Source organism: Apostichopus japonicus, chromosome 22 (assembly GCF_037975245.1).
Source record: "Apostichopus japonicus isolate 1M-3 chromosome 22, ASM3797524v1, whole genome shotgun sequence".
In the NCBI taxonomy this organism is placed as follows: domain Eukaryota; kingdom Metazoa; phylum Echinodermata; class Holothuroidea; order Aspidochirotida; family Stichopodidae; genus Apostichopus; species Apostichopus japonicus.
The window spans coordinates 6,134,248-6,154,966 of NC_092582.1; the positions used below are offsets into that span (position 1 = coordinate 6,134,248).

The following is a 20,719-nucleotide window of genomic DNA, read 5'->3' on the forward strand; positions in this document are numbered from 1 at the left end:
CACTTTTCAAGGTTTTAAGCCCATTACTTGTTGAGAATTTGAAAATTCACTTTTCTCGTGAATAAAATCACTTGAAAACATACCCATAATGTTGCACAAAATTCAATCTATAGACAACCAATATAGAAAAACCTCCTTGAACCGCTAACAGACAGGTCAAAATTGAACGAGTAGAGGAAAGTATGATGAAGAATGTTGGTGAGGAAATTTTCGAAAATTCCGACACAGTTAATTTATTGGTGTAGAAATATTAAAACATCTTATAATGGCTTTTACAAAACTTGGTTGAAGGAACAGAAAAATAGCAGATATTTCCGATATCAGGTATATCGAAACCGAACACTTCACTCATAGGCGTAGGTCCCGTAGGAGGCGGGGGCTGCAGCCCCCCCCCCCCCAATTGTTTTCCCATTTTTTTCGGGCACCTACTGAAAGAAAAATAAATAGCAATGAATAGCTTAAAATGATCTGCTTGGTAATTTAAATAAAGTTCTAAGCTTGGCCGACATTACTACTGTAAAAGAGAGTTTTGATATAAATGGATCTATATGTTTTTTCTCCATCTACATAAGACATTTGGTTGTTTACATTAGCATCCGGCGGTATACTGTGCAACTTTCACGGACCGCAAGGTACACGATGCCATACAATGTAATGACCGATCTTGCCTATATGATATTGGCATCGACATGTTGAATGCGCGCTCCGCGCGCGAAAAATTTTGGCTTTTTTCTCGGGCAAGTCATTACAGCCCCCAAATCCAATCTGGCTCCTACGCCTTTGACTACATACATTGACAGTTTTTGAGGCTGTTCATCGTGGAACATGCATTTCAATGCTCATTGATATGATGTTATATCTGCTCTTTGCTTTACAAATTCGAACAGGCGTGTAGCGAGTAATTGCCAAGGGAGGGCGAAGCCTGTAGGCAAACTATCTAAGCGAAGCGCCACTATGAGTTGGCGCGAAGCGTACAAGAAAAATTTTGGCCGAAAATGCCTCCCAGATCGCTGGAAATGACACTTCCCAGGCCTTGTAAGTTGCATCTAAGCATTGTCTATTTTGAAATTACTAGCGATGTCATTAAGAAAATTTGCTCGGGGGGGGGGCGGTCGCCCCCTTCCCGAAATGCGTTATGTTCCCCGACGACTCGGTCGAGTTCAAGTACATTAGTGAGAGAGGAAAAACGGAAACGTCAAAAATGGAGTTGTCGGGGTAAGGGGTAGGGTGAGGCGCACACCCCCTCCGTAATCCTTGATCTGTCACTGGCTACCCTGTGTATATTATAGGGATCAGCGCTTTAACTATGACTGTTCCTCTTTCTCTTCCCGAGGTCTTGGCTATCTTCTACTCCCTCCTTTTCTCCTTTTTCTCTCTTTTTCTTTTTCTTTTCCCTTCCTTCCTCTCCTCCTTTTCTTTTTTCCCCTCCTTTTCCCTTTTTTCTTCTCTTTTTTTCTCTCCTCTTTTCCTTACCCGGGGGGCGCGCGCCCCCAACGCCCCCCCCCCCTGGATACGCACCTGATATCGTCCAATGTCTCAAGAATACTGTTGATGTGATAGACGGAGGGTCTTAACAGTCACAATATCCGGGTATTGATAACTCAGTGTTCTGAATGTGTTGTAGTATGACGTCATTCTGATTCCCATGTGACGTCATCTTCGATTGATCCGACTAGCTTGCCCCCACCCTAGAAAAGCTAGCCCCCACCCTAGAAAAGCTATACGCCCATGGGTAAGACCAAGGTTCCTGTGGGGTACTTTGACAAATATTAGTATGTACGTTTCGTATACGTTAGAGTAGACGGAAACAATTTTTGTATGTTTCCGGTTTTGCGTTGTGAATAGTACGAAATTGAAACATTACAAACGCGTTCACTCCACGCGAAATGTTCACAGGTAAAATAAATGAGGAACCCCCTTGAACCAAGCCCAAGTATAGACCGTCCAAAAAAGTCGTATTTGTACGACCAACCACCAACCATGATGATGTATTCTAAAATATTAGGTCACCTGAGTCAGATTGACTGACTGAAATACGTCACTCGTGTGAAGGCGTTCCTATTGCCAATCGAAATAATATTGCTGAAAATATTTATCATATACTTACAAATATTGCTAACATACGCTTTAAAATATATTATAGTAATTAAAATAGATATAATTTATACTGTTTTAAAATAGTGGTGATTTAGTTTATATTGGAACGATTTTTGTATTTTTTGTATTTTAGTATGTAAATTCATTCTTTATCATTCACAACTTTAATCGACAGAATCTCTTGTATGACCGATGAGCAGGAAATTTTGCTATATTTTTTGCCGTAAATAGACTTCTCCTGGTCGGAGAATGTAAGTTCTACGTACATCCGTTGGTTAAAATTTTCTTTCGTTTGTACCTGTTCAAAATAAATGCTTTACTAAACGGCGCATTCCGACAAAATCTGTTGCTAGCTCAATTTATAACGATATGTGACATTGTTGTTGCTAAATCATGTACGTTTTATGTGTGGCCTAATGTTATCGATCAATCTAGGTCGTAATATACTGTCTTAACTGTAAGTGTAAGTAAGCTGTAGCCTAACGTTAAAAGTCTGACGATAAAGTCCTTTCGGTTTGCATTTGTTTGCACATTGTATGTATTGTAACCTACCGCAAGTAACGACTATCACTATAAGTTAGGGTTATCATTGTCTTCATTACGAATGAAGCCATCGGCATAAGGAGAAAGCAAACAGCAAATTTGGATGCACACACCCTACAGGCTGCTTTGCTGGTAGTGGTAGACTACAGCTAGGTTAAGTCGAATTGGAGACATTGGTTTCCTCCATAATTTTCTACCATTTTTATGATGGAAAGTTACTTGCAATTTATGTATTGACCTAGGCCTACTTTCTGCAAAAGTAACTCCTATCTGTAGCCTAAATCATCTTGAGCTTTTCAGAGCAATTATAGAATAGTCGCCACATGAAAACCCCAAAAAACAAGTGGCTACACTGGGGTTTCCAAAGGTAGGAGTGGTTACGTCAGCTCCATGATTTTATTATGATTTTATTATGCAGGCTTAATGTCTAGAAAGTTTGAAAATGTAGTCACAAAGGTTTCCTCAACAGTGGCTATTACAGCTCCGTTGGATACTTTGTCCGGGTACCGTTGTTTTCCGCACAAGTTACTTTCCGCTGAAACAAAATGGTGTTTTCCGCAAACAAATTTGTCAGCGGAAAACAACGTTTTTTTCAGCGGAAAGTAACGTTTTTTGTTTTGGAGGAACAGAATAACTTACTGAATTGATTAGGCACATGGACTGATTTAGGAAGGTGGAGAGGATTTAACTGTAACAGGATAAATCGGCCATGATTTTAGATGTAACTCGTAAGAAAGGTGGTGCAAAATGCGTGTGCGGCTATTAAAACAGCCCTTACTTATACAGCCATTTCCAGCGAAAATCAAAGATACCGCCTTTTACAACTTTTTTTTTTAAACTATCATTACGCGGACCGCACTTTTAATACTTTATTAGATAGTCAATCCTTCATAACGCGGGTGTCCTTTTGCCCTTTTATCGGCCGACCACCACATACTTCTTTAATAATCCCTAATTACACACCCCCAAGCCTCCTTTGTATTATAAGCAGCTTAACTTTTCTGACACGAACTCAGTCTAACCATCCTTTATCGACGTTCTTTGATACTTTCTCATGTTATTTTAATCATCCTGCCTGAATTTGGTATCCTAAAATTGCGGAAAATATAGTATACAGGAAGGTGAAAAAAAGGTGTTTTCCGCAGAAGAATTTTTTCAGCGGAAAGTAATCAGCGGAAAGTAACGTATGCGGAAAACAACTGAAACCCTTTGTCAAATACCCTATCATGAGAGCGACCCATCATTGACCCTAATCGATTCCTACGCGAGTTTAATGTTAATAAATTTCAGTCCAAAACTTTTCCCTATAGTGGCTACAATGGCTCTGTCCGCTCCATCAAGAAGAAGTCTTTTATTGCGTGTGTACTGTGTGGGCATTGTGTGTACGTGTGAAGATGTAGCCGGCTGCACCATGGATGTACATGTTTGCAGGGTATTCTATATAGTTGAACCAAGTTTCTAGGTGATTCACTGTCAATCAACTTGGGAGCAATAATAGAATACCCCTCCATGCGAAAACACCCCCTCAAATCTAGTGGCTAAATGGATTTTCCAAAATCTTTTGAAAAAGGTTGGATGGGTAGTGGCTACACCAGCTGGGTGGTTATACTTTGTCAAATACCCTTGCAGTATGAGAACAACCCATCATTGAACCCAATTGTTTCTTATGCCAGTTTAATGTTAAGAAAGTTTTGAAAGGAAGACTTTAGAAGCCTAAAGGTTTTCCCAGGAGTGGCTACACCTACTTCATTCTCTTCATCGTGAAGTCTTTAATTACACGATTGTAATATTAAGGAAGTTGGAAAAAAATTCAAGTCCAACAGTAGGTGGGGAAGTGGCTACACTGGCTGTGTTGGATACTTCGTCAATTCATCAAATACCCTTGCAGTATTTTAATGAGAAAGTACTCTCCAAAGGGGTATTCTATACTTGCTCCGTGAATTCTGTGTAAAGCAAACATTGATGGAATACTTTCATATCAATGTAATGCTTGTAATAATTTTTTATGAAGCCAGAGCCATTTGTTGCCTCATCATAAGCCATAGCTATTGTTCTAGTACATGAATGAGATGTGTGTTTTGAACGAGAGCTGTTAATCTTCATGTACTGTGTGTGCATTGTGTAAATGTGTGACGATTTAGCCAGCTACACTGTGCAGGGATGTAAGTCTTCCGTATTTTTACGGAAATCCGTTTTTTTTTTAATTCCAATAAAGTTCCACAAAATTGTTCGAATATCAAAGACACAACGCGGCAAAAATGCCTGGCCCGTTGCAGCAAGCTAACTTCAATTTTCACTCATCGATCACTCAAAATACCATTTCCAGTTTCGCATCATCGCATTGCACTGTACAACATTGTGCCATGTGAATATCGTTGCGTACGTGCGAACTTCAAATCGCTATAGCTCATTTCTGTCGTTGAAAAACCTTGCCTAATTCATGTTGATTGGACTGCTAATTAATATCTTCGTAACTGCTGATGCTCGACATAAGTTTTGGAATTAACGCTTGTGATATTTGTGAGCGGCGGAAATCTACGGGATACGCATATGAAAGTCGATATTTGTGATCGCATTCGAATGTGAGACTGTTTTTTATTCCGTAGTTCGCTGCGACGTATTCGTAACTTTGAGCTAGCCTAACATAATGATAGTGTGTAAGTAGTAAGAGCTAGGGGTAGGATGTGTTAGCGCTAATACTTCTAAGCTAGCCTAACATACAGTAACGATAGTGTGTAAGTAGTCAGAGCTAGGAGTAGGATGTGTTAGGACGGCATTCACCTGGGGTCTCCGAATATTTTTCCGGTTTTTTTTTTGGCTGCACTTACATCCCTGACTGTGGACTTACTTGTTGGCGGGTTATTCTATAGTTGTACTGTCAACCTGGCACTGTGGGCCGGTTGGTCAAACATTAAAGTAGGGAACCGTGTACTTTTGTTTCAGTATACTTTCTACTCTTATACACCCTATCCAGATTTGTATGTGTGGAGGGAAGGGTAGGAGGGAGGCACACCTTAGACAGTTGTAAAAATATTTGAATGAAATTGAACAAGTGCTTCATTGGTGCTTGCATATGTACCCAATCAGTCAATAAGTGGAATATATATTTACCCCCCCCCCCGCCCCTGTTCCATGTGTGATGCACTGGTGCTTATTGACCTGATTTTTTCGGTTCAATAGACAATGCATTGGTGCTTATATACATGATTGTTTGTTACGTAAGTGATGCACTAGCGCCTATTTACCCCATCATGGTTTAATAAGGGGTGCTTATTTACCTGATTGTCGGTTAAATGAGTGCTGCACTGGTGCTTATTTAACAAATCATCCATGCAATGAGCAGTGCATTGGTGCTTATAAGATACTATAAGCTTGCAAATATTCATTGTTATTGTACCTTTGGATGAATTTATTTTTTGAAGAATAAGGTAAAACATCAGCAGCATTACAATATTTTACAAACTATAATGTGGGCCTTTATATGTACTCCTCTCTCTCATTCTCTCTCTCTCTCCATTGTGGGGTTTCATAAAGGTGATCTTATCTGATTTTACAGGCAGCATTTTATAGAGTTTTGAAAACTTTGCTCATAAGCTGCACTCTGCTTACTTGTGCTCAAAGATGTTTTCTTCATGTAGCAAAATCTAACAAGTAACGAGTGACAGTTGAACTTGAAGTGAAAAATGTCTGTTTTTTTTATTATCTCATTTCAGAAGTAAGAAGGAGTCAAGATGACGTCAGGACCATACAACTATTCATACATTTTTAAGTACATTATTATAGGTGATATGGGTGTAGGGAAGTCATGTCTACTGCATCAGTTTACAGAAAAGAAATGTAAGTATTTTCAGCATGGGTGTTACCATCATAATTTGTTTTGTTTTTTTGAGGATATTTACCTCCCAACAAAAATATTTACCTCCCAACAAAAACAACAAGAAAAGAAAGGTAAGTATTTTCAGCATAGGTGTTACCATCATAATTTGTTTTGTTTTTTTGAGGATATTTACCTCCCAACATGTTGATAACTTTGATCAGCATAATGAGATGCATTCTGATGGAAATTGCATACATAATTCCTTTATCTTACATGTACTTTTGTCCTTGAAAATAGCTATTTAAAACTGGGAGATATCTATAAGATGCTGCAGCTTGTAGGTCTTTCCCCCCCCCCCCCCCCACCCAACAGGAGATGTGCCCTGCTATGATTCAACCTGTAGAGTAGTTCACCAACACATCTGCATATATTTACTATGGTAAACAAACTCCATAAAGCCCTGAGTTGCTCTGTAGAATATAAATTGAGTTATTTGTGGATTCCTCTCAGCACAAAGTACTCCTTTTTATTCATACTGTATATGCAAGAAGCAGTCAGCTACCTTTTAAGTGTATGGAGTAACTAAGCAGTTTCTTTAAAAAATAAAAAAACCTGACAGAAAATGTGATTGGTTAAAACATTACCATACCCAAGGAGTTTGCATAGCATTATTGGTCAAATTAAATGTTTTTTATTAGCCATGATTTTAAGCAGATATTTGAACAGCAATGAGAGGAAAGATAATCAGAAACTATTTACTGTACATCAATATTCTAGGTTTGTTCAGTTATTTGGAAGAATTATGGACAGTATAATGTCTATTAACTTGAAGAGCCGGGCAGTTCAAAATAGCCATGAAGCCTTTGCAAGTTTGCATTGCTTATGAAAATAAGCTTAAATGCAAATAAATCTGGGCTACTGTACAGTGGAAATTTTCACAATTTAACGGATTCATGGATTAAAAATATTTTGTTCCCTTCACTCATCGCACATACATCTTTTGAAGTCATCACACATAGTAACACATATTTTTCCAACAAAAAAGAAAGAAAGAAGGTTAATGCTTTAACCTGTTAAAAGATCTTTTCTTATGATAAGCGTTTCGTTGAATTGACCTGTGCCTCCGTTTCTCTTTTCTAGTTATGGCAGACTGCCCGCACACGATTGGTGTTGAGTTTGGAACCAGGATAATTGAAGTATCAGGGCAGAAGATTAAACTTCAGATCTGGGACACAGCTGGACAAGAAAGATTTAGGTAACAATCTCTTTAAAGCAACTTTAGCTTTTTAATAGAGTGTGGACGGATTCTTCAAAAAATGAGCACCTTCTTGATTTCACTCTGTTATCCCAAAATAATGTTAATTCATGATCTCACAGAGTTTAAACTTGAAATGTGACCCTACCGTATAACAAAAACATATATATTTGTGTGGGAAAGGTGATTACTGTATCTCAATAGTAAATCAGTATGTAGGAATTTAATCACTATAAAAGTTTAAACAAGTTTGTGTTGTTGGTTGATACCACTTTGAACTGCTGCAGTGAGAATAAGAAACTTGGGATATCTTAGTGAAAGAGAAACCTAAATTGTAATCACTGTACAAGTTTACACAAGTTTGTGTTGTTGGTTGATACCACTTTGAACTGCTGCAGTGAGAATAAGAAACTTGGGATATCTTAGTGAAAGAGAAACCTAATTGTAATCACTGTACAAGTTGACACAAGTTTGTGTTGTTGGTTGATACCCTATTGAACTGCTGCAGTGAGAATAAGAAACTTGGGATATCTTGGTGAAAGAGAAACCTAAACTGCAATCACCATACAAGTTTACACAAGTTTGTGTTGTTGGTTGATACCACTTTTAAACTGCTGCTGTGAGAAGAAAAAACTTGGGATATCTTGGTGAAAGAGAAACCTCAATTGCAATCACTGTACAAGTTTACACAAGTTTGTGTTGTTAGTTGATACTCTGTTAAACTGCTGCAGTGAGAATAAGAAACGCTTCAGTTAAATAAGTTGTTTGGATACATTTACAGTAGATAAATGTGTAACTTAATGTAGCATAACTACAGGATATAGTTTATTAGCTTGATAAAGTCAATTTTCATTTTGATTTTTTTTTTATCTGATTTGTTGAAATTTCCCATTTCTTTTCAAATGTGTTTAATACAAATAATAAAATATGTCTGGGTGGTGGGAGGTTGAGAATCCATTCAGTTTCCTTCACAAATTGATTTGCTTAAAATTTTCAAAAGTAAAAAATCTGCTTGCACTATCTACATACCCTCTATATAATATTAGCAAAGGAGAGCCCTGTATTGTATGTCCTACGTACAGACTCATGTGTCATAAATTTGTAATTGCAGTCCACACAGCACATAGGTAGATATCTTGGGTAATTTAATAGCTTTCATTATACAATGCAGATGATCACTTCTGGTTCAAGAAACTCTCACTGCTTGCAGCCACATTGAAGTGAACAAGTACACACAGATATGTGAATACCATGCACATGTCTTTAGTGAAACGGTGCTGTTATGTATGCGTTTGCTATAGGTTGTGTACTACAATAAAATCCTCCATTGACTTACACACTACATATATGTCACTTTCAAAGGCTGCCAGAGCAAATATAGAAATTTTCAACTGACATATTCTGTCTGTACCTACCATATAATAGCTGATGGCTTGGGCTATTATAGAATGTATGTTCAATTTGTTGCCACCATGTCCTTTTAGATTTTGTCCTAGAACAGGTCAAAGTTTAGCATAGGGCTCCCCAACCCATTCGTCGGCCTGTTTAAACCCAGGATTTTCTTAAATGCCTCAAATCACCTTCAATCCTCCATATTTTTAGACCATCAATGGTTTATTCCCCCCTCTTTCACCAGCCAAGCATCAGACACCAGCGACGTAGCCAGGAATTTGAAAGGGGGGGAGCACTTTTTGCGACTGATATGGATTTTCAAAATTGTAGGCACGACTATCTGAGCGGAGCGCCACCATTGGTTGGCGCGGAGCGTACAAGAAAATTTTTGGTTTTACAAACCCCCCAGATGGCCGGAAACGGCCCTTCCCGAGTGTTCATTCTGGTTCCATGGCCTCTTGCTAACTTGAGACACCTCATTCAATATCACTTTTAATCCAAAAAAACAAACGAGTTAAAATAGTACGTAATTCAATACTACATAATCGTTCGGTATTTAAAATTAGCAAAGTACATGTACAGAGTAGTCTTACTTTTCAACTGCTGATACTTGTAGATACATATATAGATAGGCCAGAAATGTCTTTGATACAACTATAGTCAGTAATTGTCTTTGATACAACTGTAAATGTTTAAGTTAGCCTAATATTAGAGAAGGCGAGAGCTATCCGACGATTGCCATCTGATGCAAATTTCTCAACTGAAATATTATCTGCGTAAACGGGTTCTTAACTAGATGTTAAAAAAACTGACAAGATCGGATTCTAGACTTTTTCGGCGGGTAGAGTCTTGAATGAAACGGCACGCGATAGAAATGACAGCCTAAATTAGAAGACTAGGTCACCTAATTTAGCCATATTCTTGCTACGTTCATTTCAATAGTTATTCCTGTCTGGACTCTTAAACTCGTCCAGCAAGCTTATGGATTTGAAATATGGGTGTTTTTAAAAAAGATAACTTGGCCAAAAAAGTGTAGGCCCGGGCCTACAGTGCTACATACTGGCTACGCCCCTGATCACGGATATCATATTATCAGCAGTTTTTGTTTCTTGTTTGAATTCTTTTACATGTTCTTTTACATAATACATCAGAAAGACAAACATAGTACTCTTTTACAATTTTTCCAGTAGGATGATTCTTGTTTAAAGTCCAATGTCTGGACTTTAATACATTTGACGAACTTAACTGATGGACAATATAAACTTTCATATTTTGTAATATAGCCAGATATGCAGTGGCCTAAAAACAAATATCGTTATCGTTAGCAGTGTAATAATTATTTAAAGGAAGTGCGTATCACGTACGATTGCTATAGCTTAGCTTCATAACATGCTGTTTGTGCAACAACTTAGGACGAATCATAGAAAGGATGAGAACGAACGTTGTCGACGTTGTTGTGCATACCGTACGTGACATTCCATAGAGTGCGGTTAGGTAGATATGTATTTTATTACGCAGTGGCCAACTGTAGGCTTGTAATAGGCTATAGGCTAAATTTAGCTAATTGCATCTGCCAAACTAAGTTAGTAGTTGAATCAGTAGGCGTGAATGTTACTACGATTATAATCGAGTTAACGGAGCTGACGAGTATTCAAGATCAAAAGAGCACTGACAAAATACCATGCTAAAAAAACAACAGTTTAAAAACAAAATCGACACTAAAAGGGGGGGAGCGGTCGCTCCCCCTGCTCCCCCCCTGGCTACGTCCCTGTCAGACACAAAACAAGCATCTTTTCTTTGAACATTTCAGTTTTATCTTCTTCGTTCAGATTCTCAAAGGTACATTATTGGTAGATTTCTTTGTTGTGATTATTGTCTGTTAAACATATTGACTGAAAACTGTTAAAGACTACCCTATCCCACCCACACTTCCCCAAAGTCATACAGTGTTTGCCAAGGCAAGGTCAAGGTTAAAGAGGCACCTGTTGTTCTTTGTAAGTTTGCTTTAAAGATCAAATACAGATGGCTTCTTAAGGGCTTGGTGTAATCTTGTTTTCAGGGCTGTTACCAGGAGTTACTACAGAGGTGCTGCTGGGGCATTAATGGTCTATGATATCACAAGGAGAAGTACATACAACCATCTCAGTAGCTGGCTTACAGATGCTAGGAACCTTACAAATCCAAATACAGTGAGTATCATTCTTGCCAAACAGAAACTCAATATTTGTCAGGGATTCTTAAATCTTTTGTCTTTATGTTTTTTTGTTTTTTTTTAATTGCTTTTAATGTCAAGTGCAAATTCATGTTTTCTCTCACTTTTTGTCTGAAATTTTTCATACATAAATCGTAGGTCATATCACTGATCGAGGCAACAGATCTGCCTATTAATGAATCCCATCAAATGACAAATCGATGTTGAAAATTATGCAAGCAGTTACTTTTTGTGACTCAGGAGAATGATTAGTTATTATAATATTGTATTATAATAATTAAGTTAAGTTTTGAATGCTACAGTTGTTGATAGAATATTGAGTGCTCATTTTATAAATGGGGCTTGATGTAGAGTGGTTGGTTGCACAACTTCCTTGCACCATTGTGCATGGTGTGTTTCTGTGGTGTATTTGTTACTTTCTCCAATTTGCAAATGGACAAATTTTAGAGTAGAAAATTTGTGAAAACGGTTTCATCCTACTTTATTATATGATAACAGGACAGTACATTATTTCCAGCATGTATACAAAAATAAGGTACTAAATTCATATTGAATACCTGATTTGGCTAAAGACCCTCTTATATAGCAATTAGCTGTATCAATCATGTTTTAAGGTTCATAAGCTCATGGACTACTTAAATTAATGCAAAAAATGGAAAAATAAATGAAATTAATGTTTTGATCCTCAATCCATCAATAATAGAGTCTCTCGACTCTCCTTTTCTTGGATGAAAATAAAGTATTACTGAAAGTTGGTTTAATTTCATTGATGTACTTCTGTTTATGAAGTTGTTACAAGATTGATCTTTTGTCTGTGATATTGCTGCTACAGAGAATTGTCATTATCCATTATAACACTAATTATTCATGGTTCAGCTTGTCAGGTAGAAAAATTTGTATCGTAAAGAGCCGATTTGCCTTTTCTTTTAATCGCAGTATTTATTTGAAAGGTTACAAATATCCTGATTGGCTTGAATGTTCAGCATGTAACCATTTCGTTTCAGGTCATATTTCTAATCGGTAACAAAAGCGATTTGGAGGCCCAAAGGGACGTGACATACGAAGAGGCCAAGCAGTTCGCCGAAGAGAATGGCCTCCTCTTTTTAGAAGCCAGTGCGAAAACGTAAGTAAACTAAGCTAGCTTGGTTTCCAGCATACTTGGTTTTAATTGGTGACTTTGGAAGAAAAAATGAACGGTTTTGAGTTCATTATTTCTTTGAATGTCTTCTTTTTTTTTTTACCTGAAAAACATGCAAGAATTTCTGGAATGCTTCTTTTTTAGTTGATAATTTATCCATTGTTTTTTGAATCATAATACCTTTCAAAGATTGACAAGGGCTCCAAGACAATGTAGGCTAAGAATTGACATTTTCACGCAGAGACAGATTCCCTTGCAAACTAGGTCGGGATTTGATGATTGTTCGATTATCTGAAATGACAGTAGGAGAGAATGAATTACAAGTCCTAATGCAACGTTATTAGAAATTTGGAAATAGTCTAGATTGTTTGAGAGGCTACCAGCAAAAATTTCCTCAAAAATCAGTTTTGGTCATTAATATGGAAAATGCAACCCTGCTCATTTGAAAAGTATCTATGATTATGCATATTTTAAAAGATAATTGTCATAGCTACACATTAATTGTGTTATATCTGTAAACCAATGCTGGTGTAGTTTGTGTTCTTACTCAAATATTGTGTAAGAACAATGGCCCTATAATTTTTCAAAGTAAGGCTATCCCCTATGATGTAGAAACAAAGCAAAGTGCTATTTGTTTTTGTACAGTCACGTCCACGATTATCGATAAAAAGAGCACAAAACTTCCAAAAATGTTGTTTTTCCTGTATGTTTAGTTTCAAAAAGGTGAGGCAGACATCTTACTGGGAAAATATTTGGGACAAGTGTTTCTGCCTTACACAGGGAAGGCTGTAAAAAATCTTTATTGTGTCTTTGTCCGTTAGTTGCTAATTCTCTGTCCCGCTGTTGGCCTGTTTGATTACTTAAAAATCTATTTTCAGTGCTACAGAAATATTAGTCTATTTTCAGTGCTTCAGAAATAAAAGTATATTATCAGTGCTTCAGAAATAAAAGTCTATTTTCAGTGCTTCAGAAATAAAAGTCTATTTTCAGTGCTTCAGAAATAAAAGCCTATTTTCAGTGTTTTAGAAATAAAAGTCTTTTTTCAGTGCTTCATAAATAAATGTCTACTTTCAGTGCTTCAGAAAGATCTGATATAAAGCAAATATGGTCTGATTATTACATAACAGAAAAAACAATCCTCAACTCTTATCTAGTTTATATAGTAACTTCTTAATACCCTTTTTGCAGTGCCTTCACAGATGGAGTGGAAATACTCATTTAAAGGGCTGTATAGTGGAATAATTTAGTGTAAAAAGTTTGCATAGCACTTTTGAAGACTAACGAGCGTTGCCTCTTAAACAATGCCGTGGTTACTGTGTAAAATACACTGCTGTACATCTTTGCACTCGTATAGCAATTTACCCCATTTTGCACAGCGTTTTACACTACGATACCTAATACATTTATTCACCGACTTATCATCGTTTCCTCTGTCTGTGTACTTATAATAACGTGACTCTAAGTAATCACATAGGTGTCATTGTGTCCGTGACGTAGGTAGAATTTTGTGACCTCTAAGAATGGATGATCTCGTCATAGTGATTTCATTTTGAGTTTGAATGCCAAAGAAATGACTCTGATTGTCTTTGTCAGTAAATATTCTCCGTAAATATATTCAATTTTTGACCGTTTTTGCATTTCACAGTGGTGAACACGTAGAAGAAGCATTCCTAGACACAGCCAGAAAAATCTATCAAAATATTCTTGATGGCAGGTAAGGTTCAAAAGTCTTATCACACTGCATAAACCTTTCTCTTTGGATGTGTGCAAGGTAGTCAGTGTAGTGAAACCGTCACAGCAGCATTAGCTGGAAGAGAGCAATTGTTGAGAATAAAATACCAGAATACTCACGAGACATGTATGAATTCACAGGTCGTTAAGAAAACACGACAAATTTACTGCAGTTTGAAGGACGAGAAAAAGGGCGGAAAAAAGGAAGAAAATTGAGAAAGGAATGAAAAGCTTGTTTACAGTATTGGTCATAATAATATCTCAGACATACTGTTAGTTTTTTCTGCCGTGGTAACGGAGGGATATTTATATCGACAATAATTCAACATCTTCGACTTCATCCCCATCTCAGTCTTTGATGTCGTAGAAGTTTCATATTTGAGAAATTTTTTGGGATGCAAAAGCTTCCCGATGCCTCGAGCTCCCTCCGGCGTCTTTTCATTGTCCTTAATCGAGATATTATCCTTTTCTTATCTCGTAGCTTGGATCTCAACGCTGCAGAGACAGGAGTCCAGCACAAGCCGCCAGCTCCTCTAAACACACAACAGAATGCGGATCAAGCAGGCGGTGGAAAGGAACCTTGTTCGTGTTAACCCTCGCTGTGTCCATCCAAATAGCATCCACCATCCTGGTCTTGCCTAATGCATACCCATGGGTAACCTGTATCATAACATTCACCCCCTCTCCCTCTCCCTATCCCTCCCTGATCCCCCAAAACCACAATTATGGTCTATTTATGCTCTCCATTTTTTCCCATTTCGTCTCGGATAAACGTGTAATCTTCCAAAGGTGGAGACAAATCTAATTATGGGTGTAAAGTCTCAGTTTGATGTATAATTATGAACTCATTTGAGTTTTTGACAAGGTACATTCCCTGGCTTTCGGTTCATCCGCTGTGTCATCAGGCCTCAGGGGGTACTGTAATTAGTAAAGAGTGTTTCTGAAAATTCAGTGATGGCAGAAGGAAATGGTCTGATGCATGCATGAATTTAGTCAGCAAATAATGAGAGATTGAAATTCATGGAAGGTTCCTAGATAAAGTTGAAAAGGATTGCACTCGGACACTGATGACCTTTCATATTACTGTGGACAGACAATTTGAGGAAATATTCCAGGTAATTAAACCATAGTTATATTAAAAAGTGTGAAATTATCAACTTTAAGATTTTCTCTCCGATCGCAGTTTCCAGGCCTGGTCGGTATCACTGCTGTACCAGTTTAAAGTAATATTCAAATAGTGAATAATGTAAAGATTTATGTCAATTTGACCAGTGAAACCACTTTTATTGCCCTAGTTTTAACAGGGTTTAGTCGCCCATTCGGAGGGGGAAGGAGAGAGGGTGGGATGGGAGGGTAGTTGAAGAGGGCAAACTGTATTGGGCGAAAGAGTGTCTCTTCTTATCATTCCCAATATACATGGACCTTAATTGACAAAGAGTCAAAATTCGTTTGTGTTCCTTTGAATCTCAACAATAGTAGCTTCTGATAAGACCTTTGACCCGATTACTTCATCCACGTGTCGCAGACTTCTTAGTTTATATTGTCAAATATTCTTTCCTTACTCTAATCTATTCTTAACATTTTCTGTTGACTACAGAAATCATCATGGCAGAATAATACTTGAGTTGTATTCATATATTAAGCTGTAATTTAGCTGTATATTTTCTTGATGAGTTGAAGCAGTCAAAAGTTCTATAGTTTGGAGCAAATTAATTGGTCATTCTGCTTGTCTGTTACCATGGGAAGAATCAGACATTTCATTTTAATGACTAATTTATTAAATGGAACTAAACCAAAGTTAGAAGCGTTCTCTTCCTAAAATACCTCCTCAACTTTTGTCAGTGACAAGAATTGATTATCCTTCCTTTAACCTCTGTTTCTCTCTGTGATTTTCTGCTAATCTGTCTTTTCGTAACAATAACAACATTGATGCTCAGTAATTGTTCCATTTCATGTACACCATAATGTTAAGAACCTATCCCTTTGCTCAGCGTACTATGAAGGTAACACCTGTGCCAAGCTACATTGTTTAGTCTCTTGAATTAAATGTTGTCTAAGTTACCCAGAAATTGATGAAAGCAGTTTTTGAGGAAATATTAATTACTGGCCTGGTAATGACATCGATGATGTGAGCATATATTATATATATAAAATCAAAAGGGTGAGAAAATGACATAATGTCATGGAAAGTCGTATCAGAGAGTTATTGCAGATGGAATACAATAGGTGAAAGCTAAACTACAGGCATCCTTCTTGTACTTTGAGATGAAGCACTCGGTGGAAGATTAAGCTTACCATTGACGATATAAAAACATTTTTTTTACCCCATTTTCATAGCGTAATCCTGTATTTAACAGATATGTGGTAAAGCCTAGTGGATTTAATTTGGTACAGGAAAATGTAAGTCAAGATTATTATTTTTTTTCTGTTAAAAATATTTTACATTGAAATGTATATCAGCTGTTTGTATCAGCATTGCAAAGTTTCTTTCATTTAGGTTACAAACGAATTTGATTCTCCCTCATCCACTCCCCCCCTCCCAATTTCTTATTTTTATGTTTTTCTTTATGCATTCTATTTCATAGAGTAGATTCCAGTGCTACTTATATCTCAAAGAATAAAACATAGAAGCACATTTTAAGGTTTTTTTAATGTTAAGCAGTTTTTTTACCTGCATGAAATGCACAAGACTGGTTATGTGTTCCACATACAATGGTTAACATCGATCGTGGCGGTTGTAAAACTGTCGTCTTCACACAAACTCGGTTTGGAAGGTTCCCTAAACATGAGCAGACAAGCTGTGCCGTGAATGTATCTTACCTTGTAGATTGCGAACGATTTCTGACAATTTTTTATTGCGAGTGATTCCCCCTCAGACAACTAACAATTTTCATTTGAAGGGTTTTAGCGATGCTAAAGTTGGTTTTCAGTCAAGACCATTGTATAGTGGCAGTCTGGCAGATATGACTGGATAGACTTTGTAAGTAGAACTAGTCTATTTCAGCCGTTACACCCTCGGTTACACCCTGGTTTTAGGTCTTCTCTGATATTTCTTTAAGGTCCCATCCTCTTTCATCAATCAGTATGATAATTCACTGCCATTGGATGAGAAATTGGTTGACACGCAATAAACACACACACACACACACACAAATGCACATACACAAAACAATGACTATGTCAAGTTTATACCAAACAATGATATTGTTTGGTGTTGCCTTCAATGTCAGGAACTTGCACCTTCTTGGAGTCACCTTTTCTGTCATATTTTCCCCCAAAAGTTGTATCTAACACTCCAGACTTACAATAATGGTTTTGCATAGCAACATGATAATGCTCTGCTAGAATCGTTAAGCCCAAAGAATGAAGCCAGTAGCAAATCAGAAGAATTTCTCAATTAGAAAACAAATTTGCAGTATCCATTGTACTCTCTACCTGCAAAGACAAATAGCAGAGATGCACAATTGACTTTAGTTTCAAGGTGCTTAATTTGATGTGTGTTACTACAGTAGTCTCTGAAGTACAGTTTCTTTCGTAGCTTCTGGAAACACCACCTGCTCTCTGGATGCACCCCTCCTCCATCCACATCCACCCTTGTTCTCCCACCCCCCCCATTGCTCTCTGGATGCATCCCCTTCCTCCATCCACCTCCACCCTCGTTCTACCACCCCCCCCACCACCCCATCACCAATCCACCTCCCTTTTTAATTCAATGGTTGTGTGAAGGTTGTTATAGTTTTTAATGTAAACATGGAAGGGAATGGATATGAATGAGAAAGTCATACATGTACATGTTTAACTGTGTCCAAGATATAATACTGTTGTAAATAAATTCCATTATTATGTATTGTAACTATTAACTTAGTGAGGAACATGTCATTATTTAGCATCGAGATTTGACTCAAGACGAAACTGTCTCTATTTCCCGTAACTTTGTCTGTTTGCTAACTGCTTCCAAAAATCACACCAAAGTGAGGTAAACAATAACAAAAGTGGGAAGCCATCTTTTATATGATGGCTTAAATAATTTGTATACATTAGTAAGATCAGGGTGGGTGGATGATTATATTTCCTTTGCTCTTATTTTTTTTTTTTTTAAGTTTTGCAAACATCTGTACAGTGTTTAGTGTTAACTATGTGAGTATATTTCTTTCAATTGACCTTTGACACGGTGTAGTTAACATGTCATTATCATTCATTAGCTAAACCTACCAAATTTTTAAGTGGAATGTTAGTCCAGAGTATCAAGGCAGAGTTTATGGGGCTATATTTAAAGTTAGCAAGAGAGATGACATTAAAGCTTTCTGTGATTGTTTCGGGACAAAAAATTGTCGAATCCTGGACATTGGAATCCTTTTCTTCAGTGAAAGTGTAGCAAGTTAAGCGAAGCCTGTGGTGATTGCAATTCACTGAACTAGTACTAATGTATTGGTTCAGTTCCATTCAAACTGATTGAATACAATGCTTTGTCACAGGTCTTTTCTCTCACTATATATATGTCTCACTTGTAAGCTCAATATGCTTCTATCAGTGTGAAACCTGTCAACTCTATTTCAATTTTTATTTCATGTAGTGATATAATTGCTAACCTAAAATTTTGCAGAAACTAAATAACTAAAAAATTTAAAATTGATGAAATTATTTTGGTAAACAACCAATCGGTGTTGTTGGTAATGCCACTGCGGATTGTTTTGGTAAAATGCAATCAATATATGATGAATGTATTTGTGGTATAAATGTGTTTTAGATTGAAAGTCTTGGGAGGTTCCTGCTCTATTTTACTTAATTATAGAAATTAATTAAAAATAAAAAGTAATTGGGAATCAAGTGATTGTAAGCTTTGTTGTGACATTCTGCAAGAATTTTTGTTGGGAACAAATGTTTTTTTGTTGGGATGTACCAACAAAATGTGGTAATGAAATGTGACATTTTTGTAAAAAAAATTCAGTGCTACTGCTTTGTGCAATACAGGAATATCAGAATGCATTGGACAGATATGTGAAATTCATTTGGATGCTTAGAATGGAAAATGTATATATGTCATTTTCACTTTCTCCACGGTCACCTGATATCGCAATTCCCTGTCGAAAGTCTACATGGAGATGCCATAGGGAAGCAGAGGGGTGTAATGCAGTATGATACATTTGTGGCAATATCTTGTGTGGTTGGGGGGGGGGGGTGGGTGGAGAGGGCAGTAACTGTTGTATAACACTCAATCAAAAGAAATTAACTACTTCTCTTGATCAATATTGAGAGTACTTATTGTAGAAGAAAAAGCAGCATGCCTTAGGTGACGATATCAAGAGATTGTTCTTGTGTAGGTATAACATTAGCCTGTAATGTGAAATCAAGACAAGGTTTACTCCTACCACCTTTAGTATAGTGAATTAAGTCTATGTACAAATTTGAGTTGGTAACACTTTTGGCATTCTCTCTCTGAGATGTATCATAACATGATTGAGAGAGATCTCATGGTGTCATTTTGTGTGGAAAGTACTCTCAAAGGTTGACCCAGGCCCATAGCCGGGAATTCTAAGTTTTGCAGGGGCACCAACAATTTAGGGAGGGGAAGTTTGAAATAATACAAGTGTCCTGTAACTTGTTAAGATGGGGTTGTCCCCTTCCCACCTCCCTCTTGTCCCCAGTGTGGCTATGGTCCTGTGTTGACCTCTATCATCATTGATTAACTCAACTGTGGGCAGTTTCTGTGGAAAGTTTGACATTGCTTCAGGTTGATTTCATTCAACCACAATTTGATCTCTGTCAGTAGCTCTAATAGGAAAAAAAGAAGCAGTTCCTCTCATGATTAGATCAAAAAATCTATCTACACCAAGTATCTTAAAAAGTGAGGTAAATCTGTCTGATGAATGTCTCCTAAAGTTATTTTAATTATTAAGTTTCTGCAAAAGAATGGCTCCGATTCGCTTTAAACAGAATTTTGTAGGCTCCTGTCGATAATATGGTGTAATCTCTTTCCTTTGTTGCTATTGATACTGTGATGTATTATTATGTTATTGAACAATGGGTCGATTTCTAAGATGTAATAAACAAAAATATATAACAAATATTTGTTTTGTGTTGGTATGTGTTTTACGGTCTATTCTCATCCTATAAGATTTTTGCAGTCAAACCCCTGCATCCATGCCAGAAGATAGCCAGACCTCTGCCATCCCCCCCCCCCACCCTGGAGGAGAGAGAAGGAAAAGTGGGAGATATGAAAAACAAAAATGGAAAAATCCAGAAAAAGAAATGGTAAAAAGCAAGAGGGAAATTCATGAATAGGAAGTGTAACACTCTCTCTGCAAAACCAGCTTTAAAGAAAATTTAGCACTCATACCTGTACTTGGTGGTCTCTACACAACCATGTACAGGTACAAATCTTCCTTAGTCTGGTTATACTTCTAGTCTAGGGGAGTTGGGGTGGAGGGGAGGTAGATTGGGATATATCTTCTATCAATGCAATGAAGACAGCTATCCCTAGCAAAGACTGCATGATGTCTCAAGACAATGGCATATGATGGAAGAAGACTTATT

General features: G+C 37.2%; 1 protein-coding gene and 1 long non-coding RNA gene across 2 annotated transcripts; one reads left to right on the forward strand and one right to left on the reverse strand.

Moving 5' to 3' along the window:
• Window positions 1-2,229: 2,229 nt before the first annotated feature.
• LOC139963564 (ras-related protein Rab-14) lies at window positions 2,230-18,093 on the forward strand. The gene is made up of 7 exons (XM_071964427.1): window positions 2,230-2,348; window positions 6,354-6,477; window positions 7,598-7,712; window positions 11,164-11,293; window positions 12,321-12,439; window positions 14,100-14,168; window positions 14,667-18,093. Exons 2-7 carry the CDS (start codon window positions 6,372-6,374, stop codon window positions 14,776-14,778), a joined length of 651 nt encoding a protein of 216 aa, XP_071820528.1. The 5' UTR covers window positions 2,230-2,348; window positions 6,354-6,371; the 3' UTR covers window positions 14,779-18,093.
• Window positions 16,597-20,258, reverse strand: LOC139963565 (uncharacterized). The gene is made up of 2 exons (XR_011791598.1): window positions 17,440-20,258; window positions 16,597-17,403 (listed from the first exon to the last, which is right to left on the reverse strand). It is a non-coding gene; the product is annotated as an uncharacterized lncRNA (long non-coding RNA).
• Window positions 20,259-20,719: the final 461 nt, after the last annotated feature.

Coding starts and splice junctions, on each gene's coding strand:
- LOC139963564 (XM_071964427.1), top strand. CDS start 6,372: ATGACGTCAGGACCATACAACTATTCATACATTTTTAAGTACATTATT. Junction 7,713..11,163: donor GCTGGACAAGAAAGATTTAG/GTAACAATCTCT, acceptor TCTTGTTTTCAG/GGCTGTTACCAGGAGTTACT. Junction 14,169..14,666: donor CAAAATATTCTTGATGGCAG/GTAAGGTTCAAA, acceptor CTTATCTCGTAG/CTTGGATCTCAACGCTGCAG.